Source organism: Colobus angolensis, unplaced genomic scaffold (assembly GCF_000951035.1).
Source record: "Colobus angolensis palliatus isolate OR3802 unplaced genomic scaffold, Cang.pa_1.0 Scaffold203, whole genome shotgun sequence".
Classification (NCBI taxonomy): Eukaryota; Metazoa; Chordata; class Mammalia; order Primates; family Cercopithecidae; genus Colobus; species Colobus angolensis.
Window position 1 is genome coordinate 1393423 of NW_012115189.1, and position 20295 is coordinate 1413717.

Genomic DNA, 20295 nt, shown 5'->3' on the forward strand with positions numbered 1-20295 from the left:
GTAAATAATTAGGAAGACTAAGCAGCCCCAGAGATCATGCCACTGCACTCCAACCTGGGTGACAGAGCCGAGACCCTAAAAAAAAAAAAAAAAAAAAGTGGCATAAAGAAGGCTCTTTTACATTTTTTATCAAATTGGCTAAATATCATTTATTTACATTGCCATGTGAAGTAGCGTTATCTATGTCACATAGCTCTCTTGATAGGCCCAAATATAGTAGAGCCTGCTTTTCTGTTGAAGTCTGTGAATATGGAGAAAACATGAAAAGGCAACACATGAGTAAAATTACAAATATTTTATACTTTTGTGGGATGCCAGTGGGAAAAGCAGGCTAGGGAGTGAAATTTGATATGCTGGCTACTTAGAGATAAGTCTGAGAAGCTTGAAAACAGTCTTTGTTGCAATATTGTAACATTATAAGGAAAAACATCTTGGATTGCAGAGTAATAGAGAAAGATGCAGGGAAGTCAGGGGGAAAAGTAGTGAAGAAGTAGAGGGATAGAAGTGAGCTTTCAATAGGACTGAATTGAGTGTAATCCACTTTCGATCCATTTGAATCATGAACTTCAGAATATATAATTATCTTCCTTTAAAGGCTGATGCTACTTCAGAGGTTTTTACTGCTGAAAGCTGCCATTCTAATGAGAAGTAGACCCAGTAGTCAAATAGAAAAAAAAAAATTCTTTTTCGTATCTCACACTGTATAAAGCTAGAAGTCAGAAGACTCATTCTACTCCTAGTTATGTCATTAACTGGCTTTATGTCCCTAGGAAGTCACTTGCCTTCTCTGAGCCTCAGTTTACTCATCTGCCAAATGATGAAACACACAAAATGATCCGTAAATTTCCTTCTACTCAAATATTCTGTGTATTTTTGAAATCCATTTTGCCGTAAGTGTGGCAGTGGTTTCCCATCATTAAGAGACAAACAAAAGCCTATGGTTTTGAAATTTGCAATATTAATATTTTTCTACATTGATTTAATGCAGAAATTACACAATTTGTCATTCTAACTTAAATGCTGCTATTTGAGAGTGTAGGGCCTATTTGAGATTGGGACCATCAGTTTTGTTAAATACTTCCCTCCTTTAAGTTATTTATTCACCATGATCTTTTAGAGTCTGTTGATTATGACTTTTTTGTGGGAATATTTGCAGTAATTCCCATTGCAGTAATTCCCAGACTTTATATCTCTAGAGTTTCCTTTGGAGAAAATTGTTGAATTAGGAAATTAAAGCTGTTTATAGCCAGAATAACTTTATTATAACTTTGTTTTTTTAAATCTTATACTTAGCATCTTTTGCTTTGTCAGTGAACTAAACTGTAACTGCAGTATAATTGTCCTAATAGGATAATGCAACGTTAAAAAAGAAAAGTAATGCCCTTTATCTCATAAAGACATAATAGTCAGAGGCACCAGAAACATATGCTTTATTTATCTGTGCTTATGCTTTATACCTTTTGATTTAGTGTAATGTAAAGAATAGAGGGTAGCAGGTAAAAAGGTCTAGATTTCAAGAAAAGGATTAGATTTGAGATCTAGTATTAAATTGCTTATATGTTTATGGTTTTAATACCGAGGAGCCATGATCATAGCATTTTATAGAAGAATCTTTTCATAGTAGAGTGGAGTACAGTTAGATCTAAAAATAAAAAGTACTAGAGGGAAGCAAAGGATATTACAAGAAGGAAAGAACATCTCTCATTTTCTGTCCTCTAACCTGCAAATTACTTACCAGACGTATCTTTCAGTCTTTTAACAAGCAGAGAAGATAGTGTGTTTTATTCATAGGGCATTTTAAATTTTATTACTAAAAGCCTTCCCAATGTTTCAGGCTAGCCATTGCCAAATAAATTTTTAAACATGATTTCTATTCTGGTAAAGAACACTTAGGGAAAAATTTAAACTTGCACTTGTTAAAACTTAAATTCTCCTTCATAAATACGAAAAATAAAAATATTAATTCTTATTTGTAGATGACCAAACTAGCACTAGGGGATAGTCAGAGGTTTGAACAAAGTAGAAGTGTTTTATAAATAAGTGACTGTTTTGAGTTTGTTCATTGACGTGTTAAAAATAACAACATAAAACCCACAGAAGTTTTATCCTTTGGCAAACTTTTCTCCCATCTTATTTATTTTTCTATAGATATTTTGATTCATTCTAAAACATCTGTTTTTAAAAGTTAGATTTCAGCTTTGTAAAAATGAAAAATGTACCATCAATATTGAACAAAATATTAGTTGCATCTCTTCTTCTGGAATGTTCCAATAGCTTTTTGTGGTTACTCATCATGTAAGGTTGTAATGCCCTAGCATTACAGATTTTAGGGATGCTAGCTGCTGGTGTTGAAGAATAACTACTGTAGGAAAGAAATTTAGTGTAATTTTAATAACATTGACTATTAGAATTTAACATAGAATTATTTTCATCATCAAGTTTATTCAGCTCATTCTAAATGGTCCCTTATTTAAGGACCAAAAGTACTTAACTTTTCAAAGTTAGCAATATAATCTCTTCTTGCTTATAAGGTCAAGTCTTTTGTGATAGCCTTACTAGCAATAATAGAAAATTGAAAAAAAGAAGCATTTTAGTTCCTATGTTTAAAAAAATTTCTTATAAGTGTTTGTATTGCAAATGAATTATTACCAAATGTTAATAATCTATTATGTTTCATTTTTTAAAGTGAATGAATTTTTAGCTTTTGAGGGTCCCATCTTGTTGGATATGAGAATTAAACACCTAATCAAAACACATCAGTTAAGTCAAGCAACTGCTCTAGCAAAGCTGTGTTCTGACCATCCAGAGATTGGTACAAAAGGTAGTTTTAAGCAAACTTACCTTGTCTGTCTTTGTACATCATCACCAAATGAAAAGTTAATCGAAGAGGTGAGTATGTTTTCTTTCATTAGTAATTATTTTTTAAGTTGAGAAATTAATTTTTAATTAGAATGTCTTTGACTTCCTTTTCTCTTAGATAGTGAAGAGATCATTGTCAATCTTACCTTTTTGGTATGTTCCTGAGTGGTGGCAACATGATTCTAAGCAACTTTTAGAATTATAGGTCAACTGATTGCACCTAGTTTCTGTTTTAAATAATATACACCTGTTAAATGCTTTGGCTAAATTGTGGGAAAGATAGTGGTGGCTTAACAGTTTAGTAGAATATCTAGATTTGTCAGCTTTGGGCCTTAACTTCAATCTTGTCTGACTTCAAGATACTTGAAGATCTTTTAAACTGGCTAATTTAAGTAACTTTATAGAATTTTTATGACTTATCTCTGGGAATACTTGGAGATAAGTCATATAAATGTTATATAGTATATGCACAACTATGCTATATATAATTTCAAGTACATATTTATTTGCATATTTAATGTAAAACCTTATTTTCTCTCTGAGATATTGTGTTCTCGCTTCTAGTTTGGTATAAAGCATAGTATTCACATATTTGTATAGTTTATGACTACAAAATTCTGAGAGTGAAATCGTGATCCAAATGGGAATTTTGCATTTTGGGGGACTCACAATTTCAAAAGGAAGTTGGAGACAGGGTAGGAGAATTAAAAGTTGTTGATAAGAAACAGGGCATGTATATTTTAAAAATTTAGATAAAACTATGGTAGATCGGCCGGGTGTTGTGGCATGCCTGTAATCCCAGCACTTTGGGAGGCTGAGGCAGGCGGATCACGAGGTCAGGAGTTTGAGACCAGCCTAGCCAACATAGTAAAACTCCATCTCTACTAAAAATACAAAAAATTACCTGGGCATGGTGGTGGGCGCCTGTAATCCCAGCTACTTGGTAGGCTGCGGCAGGAAAATTGCTTGAACCTGGGAGGCGGAGGTTGCAGTGAGCCGAGATCACGCCACTGCATTCCAGCCTGGGCGACAATGTGAGTCTCTGTCTGGAAAAAAAAAAAAAAACCTATAGTAGGTTGATCAGTGTTCAGTGGGCACTGATTGTGTACAAGTGTCTTATGTCTCTAATATACATACCCTTTGACTCCAGAGCAATAGAGAGGAAAACAAAGCGATTGTAGGTAAAACATAAGGATATGTTAAGGGAAAAGTTGAGATACAAGACAGAGAAGTAAACTAATAGAGCTTGCATGATCCTCTTAGACCAAGAGGTATTGTCATCAGTCTCAAAGCAGAATAGCTCATACAGAAAGCTCAGTGCCACATGAGGTTTGTGATGACAATTGTGTAATATTTTTTTCCTTGAGAATAGACAAGTAGGAAGGCAAGTGGTAGGCTTGGACCAAGATTAGAAATAAACCTGTTGGGTTTCCTTATGTGAGGATGTTGAGGATACTGGGAAGAGTAATGTCAGACAGTTTGTAGGCTAGATGGAGTAGAACCATGGTCTGTAGCGTAGGATATTATATCATTATTAGTTTGGACTTCGACTAGTCTATATATTTTTTCTTTATTATTTCTTTTATTACATGTAATTGACCTTTTAATTGATACATATGAGAGCAAAATAGAAGACTGACATTTTCTTATTAGTTCAAAATAACTAGATAAATTAATTTGCAGATGCATAAAATTTATTGAAATCACCTTTGATATGTGTGTAACTTTTTAAAAAGAAATCATTAGTTATTATACTCCTACATCTCATATTTTTCCGTGCCATGAAAACTTTTATTATCAGTTCAGTCCCTACCCTTAAAGTCTATCTGTCCTCCCTTCCCCTTCCACAGATTTGTATTAAGTGAATGATTTTTTCTGTATAAGCATTGGCGGGGAGTTGACAGGAGGTGGGATTTAAAGGTGAATAAGGCATAGGCCCTTCACTAAAGAGGCATATATCCTATTAGGAAACTGACTGTCTAAACATAGAGTTGTTGGGTTAGCTTTGAAGTTGAAGACTATGAATTTGTGTCTCAAGTAAAAATCCATTAAAAAAAAAAATCTGTATTTCTAGCTCTCTGAATAATCCAGTCTTGCAATACTGAGCCTAAGTTCCTTTTTGGTTTAATTATCCAGAGTTGAGTAACAGCAGTCCAGCCTGCTCTGGGATATGATGGGGAAAATTCTCTGGGTACCTCTAATGTCATGTGGAACTATTTCCCTCCCCCCACTTCTCATGTTAAGCAGGTAGAATTAAGACTTTTCATGTTCATAAGCAGGGTTCACTAAGGCCTGTATACTCTATCCCAGGAAAAAACTAGATCATATACTGCAGAACAGGACAGATAGGTGTAAGTGTACGCATATATAGTAACATTACTTTGTTTAAAGTCCCTTGTTACAAAGTAACAACATTACTTTGTTAAAAGTCCTTTTTTGCTTAGAGATTGCTTGCTCTTTTATGTTTCTGTTATAAACACATCAGAAACTTGTTCATTGTTCCGTATGAGGTGAGTGAATTAAGATTTACTGATTTATTGTCCCCAACCCAGAGACATTGCCCCCTTTAGAAGAGGTGTGCACTGTGTCCTGTCTCACTTGCCCACCCTACTCTTTGTCCACTTCATTAATGTACGTTACTTGCCTGGTTCTTACAAGTATTTGAGGTTTGGTTTTGTTTACGTGTTCCTTAAAGGATAGTGGGAAGAATAGACTTTGTTAGAAGGAGTCAGCAATGGCCTGGATTGGTAGTGATCTTTCTGAGATTTTTGTCCAAGTGAGGCAAGGGATTGACTGTTTCCCAGGACCCTTTCAGTGTGATAGAAATAGGAGCTAGTTGATACCCCATAGGTTGTTTTAAAAAAAGAAAAGAAATAGCAGCTGGCCTTGGTAGATGGCAGAGGAATGGGGCTGGGAGAGATGAGTGTTTATCTGGCCTTTCTGGAAGGAATGAACTGGATTCTTGGTATAGTAGTAAAAAATAAAGTTAGCAGTGTCTAGATCCAGTATTTCTATTCATTTTATCATTAAAATAAATATAGAAGTTTAAAAACAAACTATCTTGTATCTCTGTAGCTGTCTCATTTCCCCATTTAACACTCCACTAGGTAATTATTATTAACATTAAAATTTGATATATAATTTTTCTGACTTTTTTCTATGCAGATACATGTATTTTTAGTACTTAAAATCACATACACACTCCCTGGTTGCTGGCCACTTTTCCCACTATTATTGTGGACATGTTTCCATATCATTCCATATAGATCAACCTTATTTCTCATGGCTACATAATTTTATAGTATGGATTTGTAATATCTTTAACCAGATTGGTGTACACTTACTTATATTGTTGCTTTTTGCATACATCCGTGTATCCTTGTGGGGAGCGTACTGGTAGGGTAAATTTCTGGAAGTGAAATTGCTGGATCAAAGAATCAGCACATTTTTAATTGATAGGTTTAAACTATCCTCCAGAAATGATTATGGCAATTTATGTTTCCAAAAACAATATGTGAAATATCTTCTTAGAGATTATTAGTCTTAAATATTTGCTAGCCCAAAAGTTACTTTTGATTAACTCTTGATTTTATGTTTTCTTAGTTATGACAGGTTTAACATTTATTTTCTATATGGAAAGCAATATTATTTTGATAAGCAAATCAGTTATTTTTTAAACTTTTTTTTTGTTTGTTCGTTTGTTTGTTTGTTTTGGGGGACAGAGTCTTGCTCTGTTGCCCAGGCTGGAGTGCAGTGGTGTGATCTCAGCTCATGGCAACCTCTGCCTCCTGGGTTCAATTAATTTTGCCTCAGCCTCCCAGGTAGCTGGGACTACAGGCACACGCTGCCGTGCCTGGCTAATTTTTTGTATTTTAGTAGAGACAGGGTTTCACTGTGTTGCCCAGGCTGGTCTCAAACTCCTGGGTTCAGGCAGTCCTCCCGCCTCGGCCTACCAAAGTTGCTAGGATTATACACATGAGCCACCACACCCAACCGTAACTGTTTTTGAAAGGTGATTACAGCCAGTACTTTTTAAAAGCATACTTTGTAAATTCATATAAAATGTTGATAGTGTTCTATTTTTTTTAATGTTTGGCATAGAGAGCCATGTTAAAACATACAAATTATTATTTACATCTTTGAAATAATTGTTATGCTGTACAAAGGGACTTTATTCAGCATAATGTGTCTTTAGCAAACAGATCATCCTAATTGGTTTTAAGTATTTTATTAAGAGTTCTAAATTTTCTGGTATTTAAATTTTTGCTCATTTGTCAAAGCAATAGAGAATAGTTCCTATATAGGTAATATACTGATAATCTCTGAACTTTGCTTCTTTGGATTTTTAAATCTTGTTCATTGGTGGCTATGCTTCACTTTTCATAATTTTAATTCAGTCATTTACTACTTTATATATGACTTCCTTATTCCTACATTCTATTTAATATCATATTTTTTCAAGACAGCCATCTAGTGGCAAATCAGAGAAATAAAGGACCCCAAGTACACCATAAAAATTGTTTCATTAGTATGCCTATGAAAAATGAAGTTTGCTCTGTTAGTGAATATAGCAAATGTTTCCGTTGGTACATTGCATATATATGAAAAAATACACACAGGCAATCACACAGTTATATTTTTAAATATTAAGAGTAAGCTGAGCGGGTGCAATGGCTCGCACCTGTAATCCCAGCACTTTGGGAGGCCGAAGCGGGTATATCACATGAGGTCAGGAGTTTGAGACCAGCCTGGGCAACATGGTGAAACTCCGTCTCTACCAAAATACAAAAATTAGCCAGGCGTGGTGGCACTTGCCTGTAATCTCAGCTACTCGGGAGACTGAGACATGACAATCGCTTCAACCTGGGAGGCGGAGGTTGCAGTGAACCGAGATCACACCATTGCCCTCCAGCCTGGGTGATTGAGTGAGTCTCCGTCTCAAAAAAAAAGAGTAAGCTAATAATAGTGATAATATTGGGGAAGTAAATTTCTTTCCTTATACATAATAGATAAATTTGGTACCATATGAGCACTCAGCAAGAGTGGCTTAGGTTTTATTTTTTATTTTATTTTATTTTATTTTATTTTATTTTATTTTTTACTTTTCTTGAGACAGAGTTTCGCTCTTATTGCCAAGCCTGGAATGCAGTGGCACCATCTCAGCTCGCTGCAACCTCCACCTCCCGGGTTCAAACAATTCTCCTGCCTCAGCCTCCCAAGTAGCTGAGATTACAGGCACCTGCTACCACGCCTGGCTGATTTTGTATTTTTAGTAGAGACAGGGTTTCACTATGTTGGTTAGGCTGGTCTCGAACTCCTGACCTCAGGTGATCCACACCCCTTAACCTCCCAAAGAGCTGGGATTTCGGGTGTGAGCCACCGGGCCCAGCCTAAGGGTGGCTTAGGTTTTAGAAGAACAACAAAAATGATAAGATTAAAAATAAATCAGACTTTCAAGAAATAAGGATTTTTATTAAACCTGAACAAGTAAAATCCATATTTAGCAGCATACGAATATGTGGCCTTAGTATGCCTGTGCACATGGAATTCTGGAAAGAGCGCAGACTCTGAAGCTAAACTTAGGTTGACATCTTGACTTTGCCACTAAGTGCGTAACTTTGAGCAAGCAACTTAATCTCTTAGGCCTTCTTTCTTTAAAAGAAGTATTAGCATAGGCTGAGCATGGTGGCTCATGCCTGTAATCCCAGCACATTGGGAGGCCGAGGCGGGTGCATCACGAGATCAGGAGATCGAGACCATCCTGGCTAACGGTGAAACCCCATCTCTACTAAAAACACAAAACGTTAGCTGGGCATGGTGGCACGCACCTGTAGTCCCAGCTACTCGAGAGGCTGAGGCAGGAGAGTCGCTTGAACCTGGGAGGCAGAGGTTGCAGTGAGCCGAGATCACACCACTGCACCCCAGTCTGGACAACAGAGTGAGACTCCGTCTCATAAATAAAATAAATAAATAAATAAATAAAGTAGTAGGTAGCATCTACCAGGCAAGCTGTTTGTCTGGAGGCAATGCAGTTTGTCTGCATGAGTGTGACAGGGTAACTGTTTAAAACTAACATAACTTTGAATAAAATATATTGTGATGAAGTGGAAAGAGCTTGTTTTTTGTTGTTGTTGTTGTTTTTGGGGTTTTTTTTTTCTCTGTCACCTAGGTTGGAATGCAGTGGTGCAATTTTAGCTTACTGCTGCCACCTCTGCCTCCCAGATTTAAGTGATTCTCCCACCTCAGCCTCTTGAGTAGCTGGGACTACAGACATGCGTCACCATGTCCAGCTAGTTTTGGTATGTTTTAGTAGAGATGGGATTTCACCATGTTGGCCAGGCTGGTCTCGTACTCCTGACCTCAGGTGATCCACCCACCTTGGCCTTCCAAACTGCTTGGATTACAGGGGTGAGCCACCGTGTCTGGCCAGAGCTTGGATCTTTGATGTCAGCCAAACTTGATTTGATTTGTGGCTCAACCACTCAACTAGCACATTCATCATACAGATGGTCCCCCAGTTTATGATGGTTCAACTTAGTATTTTTCAGCTCTACAATGGTGTGAAAGTGATACACATTCAGTAAGTTTCTGGACATATGATGGGGTTACATCTAGATAAACTTACTCTGAATTGAAAATATCTTAAGTCAAAAATGCACTTTCAACTTACATTATTTTCAACTTAGGATAGGTGTATTGGGATGTAGCCCCATCGTAAGTCACAGAGCATCTGTATATAGAATGTTAGTGATAATAGCTACCTAGTGGGAAAGTTATGGTTAATAATATACATAAAATGTCTGACCATGTGTTTAACATATTGTAGATATTTTTAAATCTTTACTTTATAAATATATATCCTTCAGTCTTTTTTTAATTTGCTTAAATCAAGCTGCTTATAAAGATTTGTTGAAAAAGAGTCAGAGGAGTAGTGGAAAGAACACTGTACCGGGTAGTGCAACACTAGATTTCAGTCTTAACTCTTCCACTAACTTCATAATTGCTTTAGGTAGTCATTTATGTTGAACACACGATGTTTTTTGTTTGTTTGTTTGTTTCTCTCAGTGTTTTCTAAAAAGGCCTGATTTAATGTGTAAAATAGAACCTGTGAATCTACTGCCCCACGGCACTTATCCTCATTATCAAAGATTGACCTCAGGATTACCACCATTCTCCATTTATATACTTGTTGAATCCTAAACACATTACATTTTACACATATGCACATTTTTGCTTACTCAATATTTTATGAAAGAGAGAAAATCAACTAGGAGAGGCATAGTCTCCTCTGTGGTACGTGAGCGCTAATGGTCTGTTTTGTCTTTAGTTCTTTTTGCCATCTGTCAGTTGTACCATGTTGGAATTAATCTTTCTATTCTTTGGAACACTGGTAATTTGTGATTGTATGCTGTTTGTCACATCCTTTGTCTTATAGCAGATGCTTGTAGCAATCACAGGTAAAGTCTCTTTGTTTTATGTAGTACATCACTGTGATGAGGTAATAAATTTTAATATTTAAAAAAAATCATAGATGTAAGTGCATCATTAAATGAAGCAAGTTGCCTTCGTCTAGGTTATATGTACACATGCATGACTTTTGGCAAGCTTTGAGATGGAGTATATTTATATGAAAAGAAAAATAGTGGAGATTTATAGAAAGTTGAGGTGAGCTTATTTTAAAAGTCGTAGTTACATAAAATGCTTAACATTATATTTTTCTCTCATGAATAGATACGTAGTTTATTAGTCTATACGCAGTGTACCTCTCTGTGTCTCTCTGTTGATTCTAATGCTTGTTTAAATCAGTGGATAAAAGGGGGGAAAAAAAAGTACTGTAGTTTTTTTTTCATGATCAGATCTGATTGAATGGGTAGAGAGTGCTTATAGTTATCATCAGTTGTTACATATAAATGCTTGTAAATTCTTCAGCAGTGTTTCTTAATATTCTTAATATTTCTCTGGTGTTTCTTAATATTCTCAGAATTACTATGTAAATTTCTACTGGCTATAAAGAAAGGTGTTTTGTTTTGTTTTGTTTTGTTTTAACTGCAGCCAATCTTTGTCCCATAATGACAAATTTTGACTGATTTGATAGTGTATGAATTAATGGTATTTTATTCATGAAAACGATCTGTAAATATCTAATGAAAAACCAAAGGTATATTGCTCTGTATCCTAATATAAAACCGTTTCGTGGCATATTTCTGTTGGCTTTTTCTTTAGATTTCAGAAGTTGATTGCAAAGATGCACTGGAAATGATCTGTAACTTAGAATCTGAGGGTGATGAAAAAAGTGCTCTTGTCTTATGTACTGCATTTTTGTCACGTCAGCTCCAACAAGGAGATATGTACTGTGCTTGGTGAGTTGATTTTATTTTTTAAGAAACCTTTGTTAAATAAGAATACAAAATAGGCTGTGAGAATTCATATGACTTAGGAACATAATTTAAAATCTTCTTAAGACAAAAGGCTTATATTTAGATATTACATGCTGGGCAAACTTATTATCAAGTAGTTGTTACAACTCTAAAAACTTTGTGTATTAAAGGCCACACAATTCCTTAGCATGCATACCAGTAATTATCTTTGGTCAGCAAAATTTTAAGTGTTAGAAAGCGAAAGAAAGACTTGTTTAGTCCAATGCCACCATAACATTTTTTAGATATGTAAGCAGTACATTTCTTCTTATGGTACATTTTCAACTGGGCATAGCTTGTTATATGTAATCCTTTGGGAGGCTACAAGAAACAGAGATGTTGGTTTCAGTTAATGAAAAAACTGAAGATCATCTGCCTTAAATTAGCTTTCTCTAACACTGACAATTTATCTGGTCAGTCAACAGCACTATAATTCTTCAGTGTTGTGTTCATATATGGGAACACATAAGAAAATTTGGTTTATAAAATTTCAACATTTAAGAATATTTACCAAATGACAGCATACAAATGAATAATAGAACAGCAAGGTAAATCAATGATTGTGTAATCAATAAAGATCGAAGCTTATAAAAGATTTCTAGGCCGGGCGCGGTGGCTCAAGCCTGTAATCCCAGCACTTTGGGAGGCCGAGACGGGCGGATCACGAGGTCAGGAGATCGAGACCATCCTGGCTAACACGGTGAAACCCCGTCTCTACTAAAAAATACAAAAAAAAACTAGCCGGGCGAGGTGGCGGGCGCCTGTAGTCCCAGCTACTCGGGAGGCTGAGGCAGGAGAATGGCGCGAACCTGGGAGGTGGAGCTTGCAGTGAGCTGAGATCTGGCCACTGCACTCCAGCCTGGTCGACAGAGCAAGACTCCGTCTCAAAAAAAAAAAAAAAAAAAAAGATTTCTAAGCATTGAGCCTTGTTATGAAGGAAAAGTAGTATATGCAATACAGAGGATTGGTATGAAAGGCAGAAAGATTCTGAAGGGAGAATAAGTAAGATATATTTATCCAGGACAAGTGTAATAGATTTTCTAGTTATACTACCAGAAAATCAGTGATGACTAAAAAATTAGTATGTTGTGTTGGTTTTTACAAAGGCATCAAAAGCTGAGTTTCATATGCTAAGCAAAAGCAGTCCATTATAAGCTCTTGAAGGGCAACATAGAAGTTTATGTTCAAGAAACACTGTTTAAGATAAGCAGTTGTGAGTTGATTGACGACTCAATAGTGAGGGCAGAGTTGGACAAGGAAGTAGCAGTACAGACTTCAGACAGAAAATCAACTGGAAAGCCAGTAAATCAACTGGGAAATTACTGTGGCATAGATTAGTGTCTTTTGGGTTTTTTGTCAGCATTGGTTTTTATATTCATCTGGTAATAATAACCTTATTATCAATTTTAAATTTGTTAGGAGATAAAAGAGAAATGCTGTTTAAAAATCATGTCATTGATGTATTTTATATATATACACACACACACGTACACACACACATATCTTGAGCTTTCTTATTACATAAAGTTCACACGTCACTCAAAGTTAACATCTATGTAACTCGTTTCAATGTTAAATGCTGGCCAGGCACGGTGGCTCATACCTGTAATCCCAGTACTTTGGAAGGCTGAGGTGGGCAGATCACCTGAGGTCAGGAGTTTGAGACCAGCCTGGCCAACATGGTGAAACCCCATCTCTACTAAAAATAAAAAATTAGCCAGGCATGGTGGTGCGCACCTGTAATCCCAGCTACTCAGGAGCCTGAGGCACAAGAATCGCTTGAACCTGGGAGGCAGAGGTTGCAGTGAGTGGAGATTGATTGCGCCACTGCACTCTAGCCTGGGTGACAGTGAGACTGCCTCCGAAAAAAAAATGTTAGATGCTTTCCTAGTAAAAGGTAATGCTTCTCTGGGACTGAAAAATATTAATAAAATGATAAATCATATCCTGATTTTATTTGGTATTTAGATAGTTGGGATCTGTTTTCTTGCATTTAAACTTAAGCATGCATATAGGATTGGAATATAAAACCAGTTTTAATTTCAAATGTAATGACTGGACTGATGTGGTCCATGATTATTACATTACTGCTCCAACTTTTCTTACTATAACTTTTTTTTTTTAAGGGAACTTACTCTCTTTTGGAGTAAATTACAACAAAGAGTAGAACCATCTATACAAGTGTACCTTGAGAGGTGTCGTCAACTTTCTTTGTTAACGAAAACAGTGTATCACATTTTCTTCCTGATTAAAGTTATTAATTCAGAGGTAAGAATAATCAGAATATTTTTAAGGTTAAAATGTATACATTATCATTAATAAAAGACTATAACTTTTATGATTTTGGCACCCTTTTCAGTGATTTTTAAAATGTTTCATTTAATCCTTTGAACATTTTCTTATTAGTCCTTTAAGATACTTGATACAGAAAGACTTAAAAATGCAGTTGAGATCCAGGGGCTTGTTCTTACTTACCCAAAAGAAAAGTAATATATGTAATACTTAAATTATATCATTCTTCTGTTTTGGTTCTAGGTGTTATACTACTTACTTTGATAATTTGACTATAGAAATTTAAAAAGTAGGCTGGGCACAGTGGCTCACGCCTGTAATCCCAACACTTTAGGAGGCCGAGGCGGACAGATCACAAGGTCAGGAGTTCGAGACCAACCTGACCAATATGGTGAAACCCTGTCTCTACTAAAAATACAAAAATTAGCCAGGTGTGGTGGTGTGCACCTGTAATCCCAGCTACTCAGGAGGCTAAGGCAGTAGAATTGCTTGAACCCAGGAGGCGGAGGTTGCAGTGAGCCAAGATCACGCCACTGCACTCGAGCCTGGGCAACAGAGCGAGACTCCATCTCAAACAAACAAACAAACAAAAAGAAATTCAAAAAGTATAAAGAAGAATATATAGTGCTAGGTTCCTTTGCTAGCAGAAGGGAAGATTACATTATCTAAAATTCTACAAACAGCCACAAATACAGATGTTTGTGATAAAACAAACATCTCTTTTATTGTGTAGCAGCTGAGATTGCAGGAATATTTGGGCTCAAAAGGTGAAACCTAAAAACAGGAACAGAAAGCTTGAACTGATACTGAGCCTCACCTAACCTGGAGATTGGGATATGTTGCTACTTGCAGTAACTAAGTAGTTGGAAGTTTGATATTTACACAGGGACGGGAGATAGCTATATGGAGATAAGATCTTGGGCCAGGCCAGGGTGCTCACGCCCGTAGTCCCAGTACTTTGGGAGGCCAAGGTGGGTAGATCACCTGAGGTCAGAAGTTTGAGATCAGTCTGGCCAACATGATGAAACCCCATCTCTACTAAAGTAAGTGGCGCCTGCCTGTAGTCCCTGCTGAGGTGGGAGGATGGCCTGAGCCTGAGAGACAGAGGTTACAGTGAGCCGAGATTGCACCACTGCACTCCAGCCTGGGCGACAAGCAAGACCCTGTCTCAAAAACAAGGACGTGGTGGCTCACGCCTGTAATCCCAGCATTTTAGGAGGCCAAGCTGGGTGGATCGCTTAAGCCCAGAAGTTCCGGACGTGGTGGCTCACGCCTGTAATCCCAGCATTTTAGGAGGCCAAGCTGGGTGGATCGCTTAAGCCCAGAAGTTCAAGACCAGCCTGGCCAACATGGCAAAACCATGCTCTACTAAAATTACAGAAAATTAGCTGGGCATGGTGGCAGGTGCCTGTAGTCCCAGCTACTCTGGAAGTTGAGACGCAAGAATCGCTTGAGCCTAGGAGACGGAGGTTACAGTGAGCCAAGATTGCACCACTGCACTCCAGCCTGGGAGACAGAGTGAGACTTGGTCTTTAAAAAAAAAAAAAGATCTTGAGCCAGCTCTACTTGTCTGCTTGGGTAGGTAGATCTGAAACAACCACCCCCTCACCACATACACACACACACGCGCACGCATGCATACACAAGCACTACACAAAGCTGGAACCTGTGAAGTTCTATAATTTTATTGAAAAGGTAGACTAGAAAAATAATACTGTCTAACACGGATGGTAGGGAATTTTAGGTATGTCCAACTGGACTCTGGGTCAGAGGAGGAAATTCTTTAGGAAGTTATAACTACAAGTCTACCCTCGTACAGATTTGGGAGCCACATTTACCCTAGCTGTATAGTTCAGAAATCCCTATGCCAAGTAAGTTAATGTTTAAGAAGGTGAGGATGAATACCTAAGATTCCTACAGAAGGAAATGCCGAACTGCTTTGGGAGGGACATATTGTCAACTCAGGTGTCTCATAAAGCCCTGCTTAACATGAGTTCACCATTAAGATTTATAAAGATACAAAACTATCTGACCTGAGTGATTTTCAGCAAAGGAATAATAGGATTACTTGCCTAATACTTTAAATAATATAATTATGTAAAAATCTGGGAAGTATTTATATTTAAACACTTAAAATAAGGAATTAAAGTATGAGAAAGACAGTATCAAAATGACCAAGCATTGTAAAAACAGTCAGAAGAACGTTTGGAAATAAACATATATAGTTAATTGAAATGAAAATTTTAACAGATGGATTTATACAGATTAGACACAACTGAAGAGTGAGTTGATGAGTCGAGGTTGCATATGTGTTTCCGTTTATTACTATTAAGTATTAATAAATCAGAATTCCAGTTTCGTAAAGTTACTGATTTTCTTATAGTAACCTTTGTAGAAATGCAGTTGGTTTCCATTTAAATGTACAAAGAAAACACCTTCCAAAGGTGCTACCATTGTGTAGAATCTAAAAACTGAGATGCAGCATGATTAAGAAGTATTTTTAAATGAATGTATAATTGTTTTTGAAAGGAAGGACCAAAAGATACTCGCCTATTCCTCTTCATAAGTACCTTTTAAAATCTGTCATTGGTCAGTAAGTCTTAGATGTGTCTTCATTTTTCTCTCCTAAAAATAATTTCTCTTCATTTTCAGGAGGAAAGAATATGAATGAATCCTGCTTTCCAGTTTTTCCTCTGTCACCCTTGTTAACTTGTCCTGATTTTTCATTTATATATTGCGGTGCTGCAGTTAAAAAATAAAGTAGCTGGGCATGGTCACTTGAGCCCCAGATTTCAAGACCAGCCTGGGCAACATAGCAAGACCCTGTCTCCAAAACAAAACCAACAAAAACCTGAAAGGGACCAATAATAAATTTCTTATGAAACTACTATGCAGTTTTAAATTATAGATTGTGCCACTAACTAAAAAACAGCACGACAGAGTAGAGTAGAAAGAAGTTGAAACTAGAATCCAAACTGGGTATAAATCTTGACTTGGAATTGACCTTAATCACTGTAGGTTTCATTACTACTAAATCAGATAAATTGAGGAGGTTAGGTAAAAGTGACCATCCTTCTTCATTCTTACTCCCTACTCATAAAGAGACCATGGTGGGCCAGAGGATGGGGTGTAAAATACTAGACAAGAGCTGCGCTGTCCATTATGGTAGTCACATTTTAGTTGCTGAGTAGCTCCATGTTGCTAGTGGCTATGCCAGATACAGAACTGTGCTAGTGGACAGCACAGATATAGAACATTCCCGTTATCACTAATAGTTCTGTCGGGTAACACTATTCCAGAGAATTTGGGTTCAGAATTAGAGTATATAAAAAAGCAGTTAAAAGTATGAATGGCTTTGGAAGTTGGCAGTGGCAGCAGCCGCCTTTTCTGTTGTTGCTTTTGTTGGTTGGTTGGTTGGTTGGTTGGTTTGTTTTTGAGAGAGTCTTCCTCTGTCATCCAGACTGGAGTGCAGTGGTGCAAATCACAGCTCACTGCAGCCTCAACTTGCCAGGCTTGAGCAGTGCTCTCACCTCAGCCCCCTAAGTAGCTGGGACTGCAGGTGTGTACCATCACACTTGGCTAATTTTTTTATTTTTTGTAGAGATGGGGTCTCACGATATTGCCCAGATTTGTCTCCAACTCCTGGGCTCAAGCAGTTCTCCCTGCCTTGGCCTTCCAAAGTGGTAGGATTACAGATATGAGCCACCACACGTGACCTTCACAGCAGCCTTCTTGACAGGGATAGTATGCACCATGGTAATTGCTCTTTGCCCAAAAACCTTGCTTCTTGTTGCAAGAAATTTTTTTCCTTCTTTTTTTTACTTTCTGAAATCTGATCAAGCAGAGGTTTTATCTTAAAACTAGAATCATAGATTATTACTATTTTAGGACTGAAGAGACCTTAAAGTTAAGCTATAGTGATTAGATTTTGGTGTAATAACTCTCTTCATTTTCCACATAGAGGTTAACTTCGATGTAGTGATTTGGATTAACTGGTAACCCCTTTTTTTCTCTTTGATATGGAGCCTCCCTCTGTTGCCCAGGCTGGAGTGCAGTGGTGCAATCTCAGCTCACTGCAACCTCCATCTCCTAGGTTCAAGCGATTCTCGTGCCTCAGCCTCTCGGCTAGCCGGGATTACAGGTGGACACCACCATGCCCAGCTAATTTTTGTATTTTTAGTAAAGACGGGGTTTTACCATGTTGGCCAGGCTGGTCTCGAACTCCTGACCTCAGGTGATCTGCCCACCTCAGCCTCCCAAAGTGCTAGGATTACAGGTGTGAGCCACTACACCCAGCCAACTGGTAACCCTAAAAAAAAAAAAAAAAAAAAACTCCAGGAATTGAAGACTATCAGCCAGCTACTCATATGTTAATTTAAAATACAGTTGGCCCTCCACATTCATGGGTTCCACATCAAGTGGATTCAACCACCTACGGATTGAAATATTTAGGGGTCAGATGTGATGGCTCACATGTAATCCCAGCACTTTGGAAGGCTTAAACCCGGGAGTTTGAGGCCAGCCTGGGTAAAACAGTGAAACCCGATCTCTACCAAAAAAAAAAAAAAATTAGCCAAACATAATGGTGTGCCTGTAATCCCAGCTACTTAGGAGGCTGAGATGGGAGGATCACTTGAGCCTGGGAGGCAGAAATTGCAGTGAGCCAAGATCATGCCACTGAACCAGGTTCACTCCACTGCATTCCAACCTGGGTGACAGAGTGAGACCCTGTGTCAAAAAAGAAAAGGAAACAATTCTATAGAGTTCCAAAAAGCAAAACCTGAATTTGCCACAAGCGTACCATGTTGAATCTATGCAAATGAAGTAATACGTAGCCATTTATTAGGTATTATAAGTAATACAGAGATGATTTAAGTTATGTGAGAGGATGTCCATAGTTTGTATGCAAATACTATGCCATTTTATATAAGGGACTTGAGCATTGTGGATTTTGGTATCCACAGGAATCCTGGAACAAGTGCCCCCAGATTCTGAAGGACAACTGTAATTAACATCTTAAATCCTAATTGAGATCTGCAAAGGAATTGGAGCAGATAGCTTGGAATCTTTTTATTCATATAGTATACTCTTCCCTAGACTCCTTGAGGTTTAAGAGTTAAAAAATACATCCCTGCCTTTAAGGATTTTGTAGTCTGTTGATGGAAACTCAAAACCAATAGCAATATTATATGGGTCTTTCGACTAGAGTGGAATCTTGAATATCCGGTGAGGGTACATTACTTAGTGCAGTGCCTGGTATAAAAGTAAGTTCTGAATGAATAAAAGAAGTGGGCCATAAAAACCCACTTGTCTATTTTCGCTACTCAATTAGTAATGGCTAAAGAGGGAGGAGAGAGTGTTCCTAGTCACAGAAAAAACACATAAAGTCGTATCAAGACAAATGAGAGAATGGAATATATGGGTAACTACAGGTAGCTCAGTTGTTTGAGTGGAGGGAAAGATAAAAGAGGAAACTAGAACAGATGAGGCAGTCGTCAGACTGTGAAGTCCTTTTTGTATTCCACACTAAGGTTTGTATTTTATTGTGAAATACGTGTTAATTATTCAAAGAGTTTTAAAACCGGGTAAAACGTGATGTTAAGAGTGGGTAGAGAAGGACTGGATGGGATGTTACATGGGAAACTAAAAGCAACATGTAAGCCTTGGATGGCTTTAGGTCAAGGATACTAGGCAGCCAGAGGAAAGGAACAGAAAAGGCAATGGGAAGAAGGTAGAAAAGACAAACCTTTCGGTTTTCCAGAACTTGTCTGGTGCTGTTCTTTTCCTGGAAAGGGGTTGAGTGTTCCTCCTCTGAATTCATGTCACCTAGCTTTCTGTTCCTGTGACTCATAAATTTAAGCTTGTGCTGTTAGTATTTATGATTAACTTATGAATTAAGTAGATTTTTCTGGGCAAATCACTTAATTACATTGTCTTTATAGAAAATTGTTGTGAATTCAAATTCAATTTTTAAAACTTACCTGCTGTATAGCCAGTTTATGATTTGAATATTGCCTGTTCACTTATTTTCAAGTACACACATGAAAGGTCAGAAGAAAAAAAATTGTAAAATATAGTTTATCTTGTTTCTTTGACATTATGTAAAGGTTTCAGGTTTAATTACAACATGAAAATGTTTTTAAAGCAAATTTATTGAGGCTCCTCACCGTTAATGAATGGAAATGAACCTTCAAATTTAGTCACAGACTGGATTAGAATAGAATGTCAGTGGAATTCCCCTTTTAAATATTTTAGATGTGTCTTGTGAACAATAAGTAGAATTCTTTTTTGTTGCTGTTGTTTTTGTTTTTGTTTTGAGATGGAGTCTTGCTCTGTCGCCCAGGCTGGAGTACAGTGGTGCAATCTCGGCTCACTGCAAGCTCCGCCTCCTGGGTTCACGCCGTTCTCCTGCCTCAGCCTCCTGAGTAGCTGGGACTACAGGCGCCCACCACCACACCCGGCTAATTTTTTTTGTATTTTTAGAAGACACCGGGTTTCACCGTGTTAGCCAGGATGGTCTCAATCTCCTGACCTCATGATCCACCCGTCTCAGCCTCCCAAAGTGCTGGGATTACAGACGTGAGCCACTGCGCCCGGCCAATAAGTAGAATTCTTATCAGCTTTTGCCATTCCTGGAGAAGAGGCTCAACATTCATATGATGCAAATAGTTATCTTCTGCAAGACAGATACCCTTCATCCGGAAATCCTTCAGTCTCTGAATCTTTT

The 20295-nt window shown here is 37.5% G+C and overlaps 1 protein-coding gene across 3 annotated transcripts in view; it reads left to right on the forward strand.

The window, feature by feature from the left end:
- ZNF292 (zinc finger protein 292) overlaps positions 1-20295 on the forward strand; it is a 107101-nt gene that overhangs the window by 74585 nt on the left and 12221 nt on the right. For 2 of the 3 annotated variants that reach the window (XM_011941885.1, XM_011941884.1), the window contains 3 exons: positions 2687-2889; positions 11083-11219; positions 13403-13544. In XM_011941885.1, the coding sequence (XP_011797275.1) occupies positions 2687-2889; positions 11083-11219; positions 13403-13544 (482 nt within the window). Of the gene's footprint in view, positions 1-2686; positions 2890-11080; positions 11220-13402; positions 13545-17169; positions 17325-20295 lie in introns of those variants that run through there. The other variant, XM_011941887.1, reaches the window with a different exon arrangement.